The 18,456-nt window shown below is 39.8% G+C and overlaps 2 protein-coding genes across 19 annotated transcripts in view; both read right to left on the bottom strand.

Annotated features, from left to right (window-relative positions):
- Window positions 1-1,762: 1,762 nt before the first annotated feature.
- Window positions 1,763-12,515, bottom strand: fshr (follicle stimulating hormone receptor). The gene is given in 15 exon segments (XM_079372309.1): window positions 1,763-3,324; window positions 3,326-3,760; window positions 4,270-4,461; window positions 4,621-4,802; window positions 5,227-5,447; window positions 5,895-6,080; window positions 6,558-6,632; window positions 6,731-6,799; window positions 7,398-7,478; window positions 7,720-7,794; window positions 9,144-9,218; window positions 9,315-9,389; window positions 9,612-9,686; window positions 10,232-10,303; window positions 11,680-12,515. Coding segments are annotated over 15 exon segments (2,055 nt in total). The 5' UTR covers window positions 11,874-12,515; the 3' UTR covers window positions 1,763-3,276.
- Window positions 12,516-15,343: 2,828 nt separating this feature from the next.
- The window catches only part of nrxn1a (neurexin 1a), a 56,895-nt gene continuing 53,782 nt past the window's right edge, over window positions 15,344-18,456 (bottom strand). For all 18 annotated transcript variants that reach the window (XM_079334264.1, XM_079334266.1, XM_079334277.1 and 15 more), the window contains one exon: window positions 15,344-17,892. In XM_079334264.1, the coding sequence (XP_079190390.1) occupies window positions 17,594-17,892 (299 nt within the window). In that variant the 3' untranslated portion in view covers window positions 15,344-17,593. The remainder of the gene's footprint in view (window positions 17,893-18,456) is intronic.

Below are 18,456 nucleotides of genomic sequence, written 5' to 3'. Positions count from 1 at the left end.
CACACAACCTTGAATTTGCCTGATTGTCAGCCTTCTTGTAATTTAAAATACAGGCCTATGTTTTTTCCCCACCTTGGAGTGGAATAAGGAGTGTTAGGAGCATATATTCACTATAGGACCACTCTTAAGTAACACAATGGAAATTTGATAGCAGAAGACGCATGAACTAAGATGTTGCATGAGACTTAATGGTTATGTCAATGGAAGAGCAGAAAGGACATCTTCATGTTTTTGGTTAAAAATGAAATTATAACTTTTAAACGAGACTGATTAACGTAAGTTTGTAGGCCCTATGTGAGTTTTAGTTTTAGTTTTCATGTAGCCTAAATACGAAATGTGGCCTATTATGTCATTAATAATGGATTTTTATCAATCAATATGAGGAAACATCAACTCGGCCTGTTAAACGACGACAATAGGCTGTTACTATTTTTGGTGGAATTATCAGGTAATTGCTGGTATGGTGTACTTTGTAATCTTTATTAAAATTATATTTCATTACATTTTTAATCATATATGGGAATAAAAACTACGTGTTAACTGAGTCTTAAATCAAAGATTAAGAATTAAATATCCTCTGGGAGATAGGCCTTCATGATTTGTTAATTAGCATTATTTTATACAATTAGACCACCAGAGGGCATCATTTGGCTATGAAATGATAGAGCTCGGATCTCAAACTAGAAAATTACTCTAAAGCTAGTTTTATGAAGGATTTACATTTCTTTTCCTTTTTGTTTCCACATGGTTTCTAGAGATCTATATTGGTTCCCTTCTTCAACGCCCAATAAAATAATGACGACTAGTAATCAGTGAACAGAAGGTTTAGGCCTTTTACTGAATTTTGATTGCATGAATAGTTAACTTTTATTGAGACTTCATTTGCGTGTATTGTCAGGATTTCTATGTATGTAAAGAACTTTGTTGTGTGGTGCACCCAAGTGCTCTCAAAGAAACTGACAAAGAGCTGCAACGAAACATATCTCACTGAGACCAAATAAAATCGGAACTTAATAACAAAAATAAGATTTTGTGTTGCTTGCTTTTTTTTTCCATAATTATAATGTATGTTAGGAAAGACTCGTGGTTATACAGACACATTTTATTGTTCAGTTAAATCTACTTTAATGTATATTTGATGCATGATTTTGAGTATTCAGCTTTCGGATACTAATTACTATTTAGTTTGTTTAATTTTACATATGTCATGCATTCCTGTGTAATCTTTTTATCTTCATTTTTCTATCACAATACTTTCTGATAATCATGGCACTCTTCGTGTCGATATGAGCATGTGCATATATTATTGTCCGTTGTAAAGCACTAAAAGCTGAATTTCTCACACGTTTTGTTTCTATATTCTGGTTTGTTAATTTGCATATTTAAAGTATCTATAGAGATGCTGACTAACCAGAGATAATTAAAAAAAAACATCAGTAGGACACCCCCTGCTGGTTAAATACTATACTGCATGCACAGGCTCAATGCTGGTACGTAGGAGGCAGTGTATCAATATGAGCTGGACTCAGATTCCTTCGTGCAGCCCAGCCTTGAAACCCTGGTTTCCTTGCCTCTCAGTGTGTGTGAGCTGTTGTATCCATCGTCCTGTAATAAGCAGAAGGAGCAGCTGTGTAGTCTACCAGTCAGTCACTCACCCAGCCCACCCTTGCACCTTGAGCAGAGGTTGGTGGGGTGGTTGTCCTTGAAAGCTTTTGGCTGCTGTGAAGGACAGCAGAATTTCTAGATAAAGACAGCAAGTTAGTGCATGTGTGTTTTTCCTTTATTTGTTTTCAAAGCACTCTTTCTTTCAGTTTAAAAATGTATATAAGCATACACAAAAAACGTTTTTGTAAAAGAGACTGAAATACAACACATGATCTTTGAAAAAAAACATATAAAAATGGCACATAATACTCATTTATAATCTGTAAAAAAACTAGAAACTGAAGGTTAGGAGACATGTTGGAGGCTTGTAGAGCTACAGCAGACAGAGTGTATGAGTAGATTATTAATGAGTGAGTCCCTGTGGTGTGCTTCCTAATGAATATCATTCAATCATGATGTTGAATGTTAAAAGGATGTTGATTTCTTGACGTGAACATGTGCGGTATCCCAGGAGTCCAACCTTTATGGAACTCTTTTAAAGTACTTTCGATTATCTTGAGACAGCAGATGGAGGCATTTGCAGAAGATGTCCCCTAAAAATAAAGTTATTATACCTCGTCTTCCACTTTCACTTCTCCTCTAAAATTGTGATTAAGCAGTAAACTCCACCTATGTTGTACTCAAAGTATAAACTAGGACAGAAATGTGACCTAGATTTATTTAAAGTATCCGCAGTTTACCTGTAGCTATATTTACATGGATTTTTACACACTACAAATACAGTGCAGTTTACACATTGATGTTTTTGGCAGATCCGAGTTACAGGCAACCCATTAGAGATACAGGAAAACCAATCTTGGAAAACCGGCTTGGTGCTGAAATGTGTCACAATTTGTTTCAGGCTCTACATCATCATGCCATCAAAATAAAGGTATTTTAATTGTTTAAAAATGAGAGTACCTTGGAGATTTTTCTTGTTTTATATGATTATATAGTATCGCTATCTCAAGAGCGCTTCAAACACACACTCCTTTGGGTCTAAGAAGATATCAGTCCTGAGATTTAAAAAGCATTTATACTGAACTACAGTACATATTTTTCTGACAAATTCTTACTATAGCCCAACATCACACATATATCTGTACTACATCTTAGATCTCCAGGTTCAGTTTTGACACAATTAAAGGAACTTGATATGGATTCGTTTTTAGTACATAATATCGCCCCTCTAACATCCATGCCTGAAATTCTACCTAAATGGGTGAGAGAGTAACACTTGGAAAAAAAGAAACAAGAGGCTCCTTAAGAGCCTTAATCCCACTTTAATTTTGTCGGTTGTCTCTTAACCTCAAGGTCAGGGGTTCGATCCCCAGCTCCTGCAGCCACAAGTCCGGTGTGTCCTTGGGTAAGACGTTTAGCCTCAAGTTGCTCTCACTGATTCGGTGTGTGTGAACGGGATTAGTTACTTCTGATGGTGACATGGTTTGGCCTGCGGTGTAAAAACGCTTTGAGTAGTAAGAAAACTAGCAAAGCGTTATACAGGCTCAAGACTTTTACCAGAGTCTTTTTTTATAAGTTGAACTATCTGTAAGTCATTTCAACTTGCGCTGTCATGCACCTAGCCTTCTTGTTTTCCATCTTGACTCAGTGTCTGGGTCAAGGAGTTCAGCATCACATGGCTGCTCTTTGGAGAAGTCCAGGCCGGCTGCTGACAGGAAGAAGTCTCCGTCCTGTAAATCTGCGCCCGTGTCTTAAACAAGCCGAATCGAGCAGCAAGGAGAAAGAAATCCCGTCTGAATGCGCGGGTAAAGAAGGCATAGAGGAAGGGGTTGGAGCAGGAGTTTATGGGGTAGAAGAGCACCAACAGGAGTTTGGCATCCGAGACAGTGATGAGAGGGAGCTTGAGTGCGGCTGAAAGGGCGAAGAAGGAGATGGGAGCCATGCAGATGAAGTCGGTGAAGATGAGGATTGCCATGCGTTGGGCAATGCGGGTGTCTGCATGGGCGGGGGCTGACGAAGGGTTTCGGACGGTCAGGTAGATGCTGAGGTAACAGACGCACACACAGAGGAACGCCAGGATGTTGAGAAGGAGCAGAAACACCACGTAGACCTGAGACGTCACAGACTCCACATCCATGGGCAGGCAGATACTCACCTGCACCCCAAACAAATACAGAAACAAACAAACAAACAATATTAATTATGGTGAAACTTGACAACTCCACTGCAAAGCCATCTCAAAAAGTTTGCAGTGTTTATATCTTTTCCTATTCTAATTCTTACAGTGCAGAATGTAGGCAAAAAAGTTACATGATATAAAGTTAAGCAATGACGGGTAACAATAAACTTTACGTTAACTTTAGATCTGACATTGTGTCAGAAATGTATATGAGATTTTATAAAATAAACATTGTAGAATTTACAGAACAAACTGAATCTAGGGGGGATATTTGAAAGTGAAATCATCAACCGTCAAAGATGTTTAGAAATAAATATTGAATGACATAACACAAATAAAAATTAAATTTATATATATATAAAAATCTAAATTAATCTCTGTCCTAGAAAGATGTAGTTTTAGAAATGTATGAACATAAAATAAAATAATACAAATATCTATCCAAACCACTTGAAAGCGAACATATGTCTGTTTGAGGCACCCACCTTGCCGTAGCTGCTGACTCCGACTGTGGGCAGAAAGGCAGCGAGCGAGGAGAAGATCCATCCTGCTGTCATGACGATGCATGCGTGTCTCAGACGAAGTTTACGGTCAAGCCGCAGAGCGTGTGTGATGGTGTGCCAGCGTTCCAGGGTGATCGCTGTTAATGTAAACACTGACAGCTCACTGGAAAACACCTAAAGGGGACAAACACACACATATATTTCTGTTCAAACATATTTAAATGAGTGTTGTTGTATGTGTATTAACGTGGACATTACATTGGTATGTAAAAGACACAAACACACACATGCACACACATGCACACACACACACACACACACACACACACACACCGTGAAGAAGCCTGCGACACTGCAACCCAGGCCCATCTGCCAGTCTACGGCGTGGTTGTAGTACTGGCCACGTGTGAGCGTGTCTACAGTTGCTATGACGACCAGGTAGATGCCCATGCAGAGATCAGAGAAGGCCAGGTGACACATGAGGAAACGCGGGACAGTCAGTTTGGAACGGCTGCCTGGCAGAAAATAAAGAGAGAGGTATAGCTGCAGGTTTAAAGTGCAGATTTTTTGAGCAGGTCCTTTCACAATGTGAAGTGCAAATGAATTACAAACTGTTATGACAGTATTCGGAAGCTGTTGGAAGGTGTGTGTGTTTACAGGAAACTACACTGAAACAGCAGCAAAAAACTCAAATAAGACTAAAACTGTGTGCAAGCAAATTCAACAATGTCCCACGGTTGCATTCATTCTTTTTTATAAAAAAGTGTGTGGGTTTAAAATTCACTCAACTAAAGCACAGAACAAATAAAAAAAAATCACCTGCAGAGTATTTGAACAAATAACTATGGCATACATGCCTCCCAATTGTAGCCAATAAAAAGTTCAAAGACTCTCAACATTGAAATACTAATGTGAAATTTGAAATCAAGAACACAACACCTAACAAGACCACGAGTACCGCTGCGTTCCCCAACAGCGCAAGGATGGAGATGATCCAGATGAGGACCCGTAGGGGGGTGGCTTTCATGATGTCCTCACAGGGGTTAAAGGCATCTTCGGTTGGGGTGCAGGTGACGGAGGTGTCGTTGGAGCAGTAGTCTTTGTAGAATGGTTTGTCGTCTTGGGCCTCAGGGTGAGTACACAGGTGGCTGAAGTTTGATCTACTGAAAAAAATACGTCTGAGGTGTAATAGTAATCCACAGTTGACACTTTGATTTGCTTATTACAGTGAGCCATTAAAATCAATCAATTGAGGCAGAAAGAGATATTTATTGTAAATTGCTCATCCAATTCTTTTGAAAGGTTTGACTGAAAACGTTACCATTTTGCAAAACCAGAACAAAAAAATGCTTCAGGGTGTTTTTTCTTTAAAAAAAAAATCACACTTGTCTTCAACCGTGTTTAGCCACGGACAGAGCATCGATTGCGAAAAAAAAAAAAAAAAGGTGCTGGGTTAAAATTTGTTGTGTCATGGTGGAAAGTTTGCCTGCTGTTTTTGCACCAAACCCACAAAAACAAATTTCATATACAGTATGTGCAAACCTTCTTGGCAATGATTCTGATTCATAATGAAAAGATGCTCAAGTATGTGGATAATGCATGCTTACCGGTTTCTGTGCTTGTTCTTGAAGGCGCAGCAGTGTGATGAGTACGTCAGGTTGGCCTGGTAGAGTTTGGTAAAAAGATGCAGAGGAGGAAGCTCTTTGAGATTAATGGCAGACTTTGCAAACAGCTTCTGGAGACCAGCGAGGATGGAGTCTGGCAGGGAGCTGAGTGCTGTGTGGGAAATGTCCCTGCAAGTACAACATAACCATAACGTTCACTTCAGAAATGCTATTTTCAGCTTTTTTTAATTGCTTTGAAAAAAAAAAAGATGTCTTTATAAGATTACAAAAGCCATCCTCAAATATATGTGTCAGCAAATGTCCAGTTTTTCTTAGATGAATTAAAGTCATATTTCCTGGACAGAAAAAGATAATGGGAAGAGCTCCTGTTTGATTGCCAACAGGAAACATTTAATTATTCGTTTTTTTTATTGCAACTTCAATTAAAAAACGTGTCTCTTTGTTCGGAGTATTAACAGGACAAATTCCCGTTTGAATGACTTCACCTGATCTCAGTTTATTTTTACCTTAAATCTGGCATGCTTCTACATTTTTTGAGCCTCCCCACACACGCCACATTGTTTCATGTTTTCTCCTACATGCTGACTTTAGTAATGATGAGGGTGAATCATGTAGGCATGAGTTACTGTTGGATGTCATGCTTACAGTACCACCAACTCACTGGAACCCACAAAGGCATTGGGATTGATGTGAGTAAGCTGTTCATTGCCTTTCAGACACCTAAAATAAAGAGACAAAAAAGAGAGGAATTAAAAAATGTTTTTGTGATGGGTTTTTTGAAGCTTCTGTTTGTAATCTTGTCTCTGCCTGTGACTCACAATCTGTGCATCTTTGTGTCGTTGAAGGCGTCACTTGCCACCTCCTTGATACCATTTCGGGTGAGCCGTCTGTCATTGGAAAAGGAAGCCAAATTTCAGTCACATGGACCAAATCCCTTTAGAAATTGCATCCAAAAAATACAAACTAATTTTAATGTGTGTCAGTAACTAGAGCAGGTTAACGATGACAAATAAATGACACTAAATAAGTATTTAACATGTAGTAAGACTTCCTTTTTTTGATCTTGAATAAAAACTGCTTTAAATGTACATTTGCAGACGACAGAAACAATGTAGGTGCCTACTGCTCTTAAAACATAAAGATGTAGCACACACACACTTGTGTCTAAGTTTCATTTGTTCACTCAGTTCGAAATTCTTTACATGAAAATGGCGAGCTAAAACGTTTGGGACCCTCTGTATTACAGGACTCATCCTGGATGAGAGTCAAAAGAGAGGCAGTGGAGAAAATACATGCACACTATAGCCAAGAGAGTGCTATAAATGCAGAAAAAATGGAGACAGCGAGGAGATGGCTCAGTAAAGAGGGCAGGGAGCATTTAAGGGAACATTTATCACTGTGCATGCAATGCCCACTCGGGGCTGTGTGAGGGTGGTGTTTCTAAAAAAATAAATAAATAAATAAAAAAAGCGATGAATCCCTTACATCTCGCTGATAGTTTGAGTGCAGAGGCCTCTGAAGGCATTGGCGGGGACTTTCTCTATGTGACTGTTCTCTTGCAGGTCCCTTTGCAGCACATAGATAAAATAAAAACAAGATTTACAAGAGGTAAATACTTTTTTTAAATAGAAAAAAAAAATCAATAAAAAATACCCTGAAGGTGCAGAAATAAATGGTTTGTATTTTTAATTTTCTGCTCCCTTGTTGCATAGAGTTTAAATGCTGTGTTGTATGTGTAATAGTGAGCCTATTAAAGAGCGTCTGAGGATGTATTTGAGGTTCATTTCAATTCACCATTGAGACTTACAACACAAATCTGCTGGCCATGGACTGGATCTTACTGAAGTTTGGAAAAACTCTGAGTCCGGTGTTGGAGATGGTCCTGTGATGTGCAAAATAACCACCAAATGTTACTAGATTCACACCGCCACCTCTGAACAACACACGCTCAGTGCAATGAGTCATAGTGATAAAATCAGACAATGTCGCATTCACTGTATTTTCAGAAGTTACATTTTAACAAGTGACGATATTCCAAGATAATTCAGTGAGAAGCTCGGGTGGCAGAGAGACAAATCAGATATGTAAGAGCATCTTGTTCCAAAATACTGTCATAATTCTGCAAAAACACAACAAGTTTAAAATCTACTGTCTTTGAAAATGTGATAGTCTGTAAATCACTCACTATTCAGATCTTGGAAAAAACAGTTTTTTTAATTCAGGAAACTTCTTTCAAAACAAGACTGACTACAACAACTGTGGAGCCATGCTTAATGGAACATTTGGTATTAATGAAGCAGGGTTGTACAGGGTCCTTGTCATTATTGAGCATATTAGTAACAGGAGATGGGGGTCAGCGTGGCCCCTTCAATAATAGGATAGGTCATATGACTATGCAGAGAGAGCTTTTTGCGATTTACCAAAATACTTAGCGTGGACAAGTAGCTGATATACAGTATACCCCACTCACAGAAAAACAAACAAAGCTCTTATGATCTTATCCTGTTGAACTGTCAGTTGTATGATTTTATACTGTGTCGGTTGTTGCTTTTATTGTGATGTTTTGTCTTAATCTGTGTTGGACTCCTGCTGCAAACCGAATTGCCCTTCGGGGACATTAAAGATTTTCAAATCAAATCAAATCAAATCAAAGCTATACCTTGAAGTTGAACTCTGCCGACAGATGCTGAATGCTTACATGCAAAACAAAGCAACACATGCTATGTAAAGATATGCTGATCATAAGGCAATTTCAAATTGTTCAAATTTCTTAGTTCAGCATATTTGTCCTATGAAGGCCAACAGTCACTATTGGTTATTAAAAAACAAAACATAATTGCTACACCTATGTCTCCAATAAAGACACAAACAACCCCAACATGAGAGGCAAAGGTCAGTGAGAGTGTTTGATATTTTGTTGATCTTTGCAAACAATAAAAATACTATTTCAAATGATAAAAACAAGTCCTGTATACTGAAACAAATATTTTCTCCATGAAAATCTCACTTCTTCTTTTTTTTTTTTTTTTTTTTTAAATGACAGAAGTGTGACGCTCGGTTTCTCTTCCAGGGGAACCAAGCTAGTTAAAAAATCATGACTTTGGCCGTGTGGTGGGCTGTCAGAAGTAGGCCTGTCACCCATGACCCATTTTAGACTCACAAGCAGTTTGAAAAGCACAGCAAAGTCAAGAGGAAAGTTTTCCTCGCTTGCTTCACTCACTATATACTCACAGATACTGCAGGTTCCTGATGTGTCCGAAAGCATCTGAATCGATCTGTCTAAGGTGTTTTGACTTTGTGATGGTCCTGAAAGAAATCGCGGTTATTTTATTATGAGTGTATGTGACTGCTCTTACAATCACAGGTTTTCAGCAGTGCCATTGTGCTGCGAGTTATACTCACAATTCAGTAAGTTCAGGGAGATCAGAGAAAGCAAAAGCATCGATGCTCTCAAATGCAACATTTTCAGATATGTAACTAATGGAAACACAAACAACACATGAGGAATATGACATTCATTTTCAGAAATCAGCACATATTCTTGTCTTCAGCAGCCTGAAAAGTTAACTCCTCATCTGTATTTTACGAAGAGCTTTCTCAGAGTCTGGAGCTCTCCTTGTTCCAAAACAAAGACTGAACTCGCAGCTATTTGGACTTAGTGGGTCATGAGCGGTGGCTTTTAGAGAAACATGAACTCACATTTGAGTGAGGCGATGGAGGCCAGCGAAGGCAAACGCACAGATTTTCTCCAGCAGGTCGTTCTCTGTTATGGTGCTAAAGACGAAGGAGATTGAAGGAAAGAGGATGAGATCATGGGTAAAAACAAAAACTGAGGATTTATCATGGAGAAAAATTGTAAGAAATAAAATAAAATGGAATTTAAAAAAAACCGCTCAAAACTGTCATTTATTTTTCCCAATCTGCATTCTCTAAAGTTTTCATTTCTCTATACGTTCCTGCTTTCGATCTACATTTTTTAAGATCTTTTGACAGAGATTTAAAAGAAAGGAAACCTTCAAGAACTTTAATGATTACGTTTACGTACGTTACGTAGCTGAAGACCATAAATAACTGAGTTAGAAGCTTTTTTTTTTTATCGATTTGGGTTTCGAGGGACTTTAATCTGTAGCATTACATTTCTCTCTCTCTGTTTTTTTTTTTTTTTTTTTTTTACAGAGAAACTTTGAGGGTTAGTCCTGACCTGTGGACCTGCTCTCCACCACTTCTCTGTTTGTCCATATGCGGATTGTTTTGACCTCCTCAGATCATTATGTTCCACATCAAAGAATAAACACAAAAACATGGACACACATACTTACAGTTTCTCGAGGTCCTGCAGACTGCTCAGAGCACCCTGGGGAATCAGTCTGATCCGTGTCCGCTTTATTTTCCTGTTGCAAAAACAGACACATTAAACAGGGAACGTGACGACACATGAGGGACGAACGTGATCGTAAGGGAAACACATTTTTTCATGTTTCAGGTACAGCAAGCTCAGTGTTGCTGGGATTTTTTTTTTTTTTTTTTTTTAAGAGATGAAAACTCTTTTTAGCATGAGATCCACAAATGATTGAACATTAGGCTGTTGTAGATCAAATCTGAGTTGGCCATCCAATTCTGCATACTTGTAATCATCCCAACTGTTTCTCAGCCTTGACCTTCTTAAGGCAGAACAGAACAGATGAGAACACACACATCGCCGCCTGGGATTTCACTGTACGTCTCTTGGGAATATTCCCTCATTCTGCCACAAAGTAGTTCACATGTTCTGATGTTGTATTTGCCTTTTGTATGCTTTGTGAGACATAATATGTACATCAGGTCTCTGCTCTTGTGTATGTCTTAGTCTATGGTTGTGCAGACGCTTTAGGTGGTCCTCATTCTCTCCTCCCTCTTCCTGGCCTTGAGATTCCTCCAAAAGTTTCACCAAACCAAACGCCAAAACAACAGGTCAGTGTTTACTCCTTGTGGCAATGACCCTCACTTGCCTCTTCTAGCTCTATTTTACTGTGTCGTAAACAGTTCTTCTACTGTCACCTCACACCTTTGGGGCTAAAGCGAAATATCTCAACTTATTAAAAGACAAACTAACATATTCCCTCGAACACTTTCGAGTTTGACTCCCAAATGTTAGCATGTGCTGCTTAACCTTTAAACCTGGTGCTGAATAAAAAGGATGTGGAATTATATCTCAAAATCCCACATTAAGTATGAGTTAGAAGTGGGGCGCCAGTAGAATACGGGTTGGTGCACATGCTCCATGTAAGGAGGCGAGTCCTCCCAGCAGGCAACCCGGGTTCGAATCTGACTACTGGCTCCTTTTTCCACACGTCATTCCCCACTCTCTCTCCTTGATTTCCAACCTATCAATTCTTTACAAAAATAAATAAATACTGTATATACATATACATTTATATAACAAGTTTAAGTGATTAGTATTGTGTTAACATGTGACTTTAGCTCTGAGAAACAATAGTAGAATACATTTGGGGAAAGAAGAAAGCTGTCTCAATAAATAGTTAACATTGTGTAAGGTTTGTGCCGAAACACTTGACAAGGAGTAGAAAAAGAAACGTGATTGTGGTTAAGCATTTCTGTCAGTATACTGAAGCATGTTATTGTAAATGCAATGCAAAACTATTTGCATTCTTATCAACAGTCTCAGGGAGGTGTGTGGGGAAAGAAAGCTGCAGAAAGAAAATATTTTCCATTGAAAAAAATTTCTGCAGATCTCAGTGTGCATCCACTTGTTTGTGTGTGTACTCACAGGCATTGTGTTTTGCTGGAGATGTTGGAGGGAATTTCTGTGACCTCGACGTTCAGCTGATTCCAGAAGCATTGCGTTCGTTTGGCCCGGATGGTCTCTTTGTCATGTTTTACGTCCATCTCGGAGGAAGGCGCAGAGGCTGCTGTCATCCTCATCATCACAAACACCACTATCATCAGAATCATCACCATCATATCTGTCTCAACGCAGCCCAGACGCAAATCTTCTTTTTTCTTCTTCTTGTGTTTCTTACCACACTGAGCTTGTTTCCAAATTGGTGTTTACATGCAAGCATGCCTTCCTCCAGTGCCCACACTTATCATTTTGTAGGATTTTTTTCTGTCCGTCTATCGGTGCTGGGTTCACCTCCAGGTCAAAGAGAGAAGTGTGAGGTGCTTTAGTGTTTCCTGCTATGTGATGGTGAACGATAGGGGCGTGTAAAAAGCGTTATGGGTGTATGAGGATGTAGGAGGTCTCTCAGGGGATGTGTGTGTGTGTGTGTGTGTGTGTGTGTGTGTGTGTTTGTGTGTGTGTGTGTGTGTGTGTGTGTTAAATGGGTGAATAAAAATAACCACAGAAGGAAACAGAGCTTCAATTTCTGACTAAAATACTCAAGTCTGTAGAAAAAAATCTGTTTCATTTTTTTTGTTCTACACTTAAGCCCCTGATGTCTTTCTTTTGAAGGTCCCATATTAAGTCTTTTATGGGGTTCACTAAAGTACATTCAAAAAAACATTGAAAAATTGGTCTGTTTTCATGTCTAGCTGCTCCATGCAGGCTTTCTCATCTGCCTGTATTTCAAACGCTCAGGATCCCCGACGGAGAGAAAAAAACCAAACATAAAAAGGGTACTCACCATAGACTGTAACCCATTTGGATATTTTTTGTTTGACATGATTGTTTTGCTCCCAAAGAAATTGAGAGAGAGAGAGAGAGAGAGAGAGAGAGAGAGAGAGAGAGAGAGAGAGAGAGAGAGAGAGAGAGAGAGAGAGAGAGAGAGAGAGAGAGAGAGAGAGAGAGAGAGAGAGAGAAACAAACTCAGATAGCCTTGTAGGAGTTTCTTTTTTCCAGCCTGATAATCTTCTTTTAAGCTTCGGACGCAAGTAATTATAAGGAAGAGGCATGAATCTGTTTTGTCTTCCGTCTCATATCTGTTGAGTTTTTTCTCCACTCCCCAGCGTGCAAGGACACTCTCTCTGCATTCACAGTAACATGGCTACACATGCACGAACACAAGCACAAATGCTCAACAGACACACACACGCACACACACAGACTTATGTAACAATGCTCTTATATTAATGCACCTAAGCTTCTCCTCTGTACACACATAACCTCTTTACGTCTTGTATTGACACATAGGTGTGTGTGTGTGTTGTACAATGGGCATTAGACTGAAAGCAGAGGAACAGAGGTCTTTATGATTTTTCCCAAAGCAGAAGTAAAACTGCAGCCTTGAGCTCCTGACACAACTACACAAACACAGTCACACAACCCCACAATTGTGCTTGTACTCAAGGCAAGAAAGATGAAACAGAAAGGGAAGGACAGGGAGCGAGACAGAATGCAGGTGTGGAAAGATGTGCAAATGAAAGACGTGGGAAGAGGAAGATCTATTGCTTCTGTGTGCGCTTGTGTGTGTGCGCGTGCATGACATGAATTATAGATTATATTAGAAGAGAATAAACTAATCTGCTGATTGTTCTGCACCTGTGCAAGGGAGGTATGAGATAAAAAATGTTGAGAATGTTTCAACTCAGCAGAATGAGACAGTGTCCTTGCTCAGCAAGCCAATAAATGTACAAAATGAAAAAGTCAATAAACCCTTTCCCTGTGGATGTTTTTGGCTTTTGAGAGTAAAACACAGGTGTACTATTAAGGATGGATGTGCTCCATTTTGGTGGCTACAAGTTACAGAGACCAGCTATTTTGCATTATTACTAATCACTGCTTTTGGCCTTTAACTCTCTATGAGGAGTTTTTAACCACAGGTTATGTAACAGTCTCAATTTAATACTGATGTTACGGTAACAACAATGTAAAATCGTATTCTTTTTGCAACCACAGGCAAATGCATTTAAAGGAAAGTCGTGTGCATTTGTCATCGCTAAAAAAAACACAACGCTGGAGGACTTAGTCTTTGTGAACAACTTGAATGCAATTCACAAACTTTCAAGTGAACAATAAAATCACCAAAAATGCACGATTATTTAATCAGCAATAATTTCCAGGCAAAAGTTGCTCAGCTTAAATTGAAATAAAACCCTGTGCTGTTGTCCTCATGTACGTGAATTACCCTTCTAGCAGTTAGGGTATAGGAATGGTTACACGTTAAGGATAGTTTTTCATACAGTCAAATTATTTTCTGTACAACAAAAACTTTGAGATCTATGTTTGCATAAAGCAATGGATTGGTCATAAAGTTGAGTTGCTCTCTGTTTACTCTAAAAATAAAACTCGGCTGTGACTTTATCTCGAGCTGGCTGTGGTCAAGGACAGCACGGTGGCAGATGGCTACAGCTTTACACAAGCCTTTTGTTGAGCACAGACTGTTCAGCAAAAGACAAAAAGAAAAAAAAAGAAGAAGCAGGGAGAAAAAACATGATAGTGAGACTTGTGGGGGTGTTTATTGAAACAGCAGGTCCTTGTAGTTCCTCTCACCTGGGGAAGCAAACCCGACTCTGTGGTCTCGGGGTTCTTCATCCGGCAAACAGCAACTCTGCAGAGACTTATATTTCTCTCACTGCACTGAGTCATACTTCAAAGCTCTGCTCGGTTTGCATGAGGGGGTATTTATGTGTGTATACTGTCCCAGTTAGACACAGTGGGACTTGAAAAAGAAGAAAAAGGTGCTGCTCTGTATTTCTTGATGAAGAAAAAGGTGAAGGGAAGAGAAGAAAAGTGGAGAAATCTGCTGTTTGTAGATTGTTTGAAAGCAGAAGGACACATGCTGTCTGCCAGACAATATCCGTTTATAAAATCAAAACCTGGTTAGGTTAGTAGAGCTTAGCATCGCAAGACTTGAAACAAGTGTAGAGAGGAAGGCAGACTCTTCACAAATTAGGCTGCAGTTAAAGGTTATTTTCACAAGTCGTATTTGAATTGGTCACAGAAAGCTAAACAAATTAGATCCAATGTGTGTAGTTATGTGGAAAAGATCAAACAGTCAACAGATGGGGTTGTTCTTTATGTTGTGAATCTATCTGCTGCATAAAGAGTTCCTCATCTATTCAGACAAAGAAAACCACATCATCTTAAAATTTAAGATTTGAAAACCAATTGGAGATTTTCAAACCTTTTACAAATACATTCTCTTGATACTGATCGTTAAATATTAATAAATCCACTTCTGTTTCTCTTTGTGTGTGTGCAATTTATCTGGCCTTTTTTTTCATCCTGAAGTTTGCCAGTGAAGATTCCAGAAGTTAGTGGACAATCACATTTTTTTTTTTTTTATAGATGAAACAAAATAGATAATGTACATTTGTGAGCTCCTGATGTGGTGCTTCATCTTTGAGCAAGGCCACGCTTCCTGTCTGCCATTATTCTAAGCTAAAATCCTGAAAAGATTTTGATTATCTCACTTATTTTTATCTCACTATTTTATCTTATTTTCAGATTGCAGATGCAAGCAAAAACCAATTCAGACGAATGCACTCCTTGGTCACTTGGGTAATATTTTATTTACTCGTTAATCTTCAAAACTATTTTTCATAATAAATTTCCACTTTATGTTCATCAAAGAACCGTAACAATAAAAATAAAAGTAAATACTGTAGAAAAATTGTACATATAGAAAATAAACATGGTTAATGAACACCTAGATGTAGAACATTGGTTGAGACACCTCCTTTTGTTTCAGATGGCAACACAACAGAGATAAGAGGAAAAAGAAAGTGACAAACATAGAGAAAGTCGGAGGGCAGAGAGGGAAACTTACCAAACAAAGGGCAAACAAGAGAAGGGAAGAAAGGAGGTCGAAAAGGCCAGTTAAGGATGGAGGGAGCAAGGGAATATTTTTAGTTGATTTTGACATAGTTCTTTGAAATCTTACACAGTCCTCTTCTTATCCTTTGTCACCCTGGTCGATTTGCATGCATCTGACTGGTTGGAAGAACTGGAGGAGCTTGTTCGTGTCATGGCACTGTTTGTATCGATATATCGTTGAGCTACAATTCTCGAGATGCATGGGGCTCAAACAAAGTCAATAAACAGATAATGTAGCCCGCCAGAATCCCATCAGTCTCGGTCACACCATGAGTAATGACAAACCAGCCGACTTACAGCATGAAGACAAAAGGACGCAAAGAGAGAAGAGAGAAAAGGGAGAGCCAATGAAATCAAAGCAACTCATTTAGCCAATGGCATCATGATCTGGACTTTTCTACATATTAGCAACACATGGTAACATTTACTTTGTTTTGTTTTCCTCGGCTGGTTTTTGCTATAAAAGGTGGTTGGGATGAGCAGGTATAGTGGGCGTGGCCTATTGGACATCAGGCCAGAAAACAGGTCTTGGCCTGTTGTGGGCACAGCTACCCCATTTCTTCTCCTCCTCCTCCTCCTCCGCCCACAAACAAACCCACCATCTCTGGACTTTGTGGGACACGCCACCACTTCACAGCACAGCTCGGACTCAGGCATGCAGCACACTCGAGATGGTCACACTTTGTCAATGACAATATGAACTGAGATTAAATCATTTCTGAATCCCACACGCTGAAAACCATTTGTAACGTGTTGTTTAGGAATACTTGAAGCCAAGGTGGTAGATTTATGATGGCCGTGAGTCAAGGTGTAACCACTGGAGTTTCAATGCGGTATAAATCACACGGAGTAAGATAATTCACGTGCAATAAGACCCCCCCTCCCTTCCCCAAAGAGTCTATACTGCCCAAAATGTTCTTCATATTCATCACTTTCGTTGCCATAACAATTATAATGGTTTTTGTCATTTTCACCATTGTCTTTTTGTATCGTCTCCAGTTTTTTGAAGATATGGTGGGTCTTTAGCATTGCAGGAATGTGTATGTCTGCATGTGTGAATAGTTTAATGTCTGTGTGCTGTTTGTGTGTGTTTGTGTGTGGACACCATTGGTGTCTGTAGGTAGCATCTGAAGTCTCAAGTATCCTGTCCAGGAAAATAGCTCGCCGTTTTTTCCACTGATTCCTCCTTTTTTTGATTTACAGGATGCCGTAAAACACGAGCTCTGCAGTGTAAAAACAACCACCGCCCATCTGTTCCATAAACAGCACCATCCCTGCCTCCGCCACTCGTAATTCACTGTCTCTATAGCGACACCCTGATTTCCTGTCCTGATGCTGCTCGCGGTTAGACTTGGACCGTTGGTGTGCTTGTTCCTCAGTGCTCTGTTTGCTAACAGGGAAGAAGGCCGAGAAGCATGGAAGAGACACTTGGTGCTTTTTTCTTGGTGCTTTTACATCATCTTTGTTCATTCTGCCTTGTGCTTCGCTAAAAGGCTTCCTCGACCTCTCCGAGTCCGACAGGAGAGGTCGTACTGTGGCAGGGGAGTGACTGGACTTTTAATCTGGCTGGCCCCCAAAATCCGTTCTTTACTGGGAGTTAAACTGGTTCTTTTTTAAAACATCTGGAATGGTGTTTGTTCATAAAACGAGCTTCTCTCAGAGGCTCTTCATTGGTAAATACTGTACAATAAGGGTCCGTGCCCTCGGGCCAGTCTGTGTGTGCTAACTGTATGTGTGTGTGTGCTTGAATGTGTTAATGTTTGTGCTTGGCAGCATGTGTGCATGTGTGATTATTGGAGAGTAAACATTAACATCAGCATGTCTATGTCAGTGTGTGTGTGTGTATTTCTTTTGCGAATATATCTATTTATGTACATATACCATTATATATAAAGGTGTATGCTTATATGTCTGTCTGTCTCGTGCCTCAGACGTAGTACTCCTTGTCTTTGTTTTTCTTGTTCTTGGAGATCTTGGCGATGCCCAGCGGCTTGTCCTTCGTGCTGCCATTTGGCTGCGTGGCTGAGTTGCTAATGTAATTGCGGCTCTCGTCCACGTGGTATGATCCCTCGTCTCGGTTGCGGTACTTGTACATGGCGTAGAGGAGAATGAGGATGCAGAGGGCGGCGGCTGCCACGATGCCCACCACCATGCCCGTGGTGCTGCTGCTCTCTCGCACCACCTCAGACGGACCTGGGAACTTCACCTCTGGCAAGGGAGAGCGGGCTGAAAGGGGAGGAATGTGATGTTACACTTCAGTTTATGGCGCACATTATTAAATTGTATTGCAAGTCTAGGTGATGAGTAGAGAGCTGGAGCAAGAAGACACAATGTATCATCTTAATGAATTATTTGACATGCGTTTTGCATAATTCTTTTCGCTGGCAAAGAGAGGCTGCAGCTTAGAGCCAAAGCTGTTCCCATATTATCACATAATGTGTAAACAGATTACATCACTGCATCTTGAGAGGAGGGCCGGAGCACAGGTGAACATTATATCAATTTTTACTAGAAACACTTGACACTTTATGACACAAACAGGCACAGGGGGCTGAAGGGCGGTGATGAATGACTCCATATTAAATGGTGGTCGGTGAAAGAATTTGCATGCAAATTCTATGGATTAGACGGTAATAACGGGGGGGGGGAGAGATACTGATTTAGAACAAGAAAAGAATTTTAAAAAAAGGTGATAAAAGATGTTTGAAAGGAGACGGGTCCAGTAAGAGATCGAGGGAAGAGGTTGTGTATGTGAGAGAAGGAGATGAGGCCTTGGGAATGATGGAGAGA

This window comes from Symphodus melops (genome assembly GCF_947650265.1).
Source record: "Symphodus melops genome assembly, chromosome: 21".
In the NCBI taxonomy this organism is placed as follows: domain Eukaryota; kingdom Metazoa; phylum Chordata; class Actinopteri; order Labriformes; family Labridae; genus Symphodus; species Symphodus melops.
Note: the sequence above shows the minus strand (reverse complement) of the source record. Positions and strands in the feature narration are given on the sequence as shown.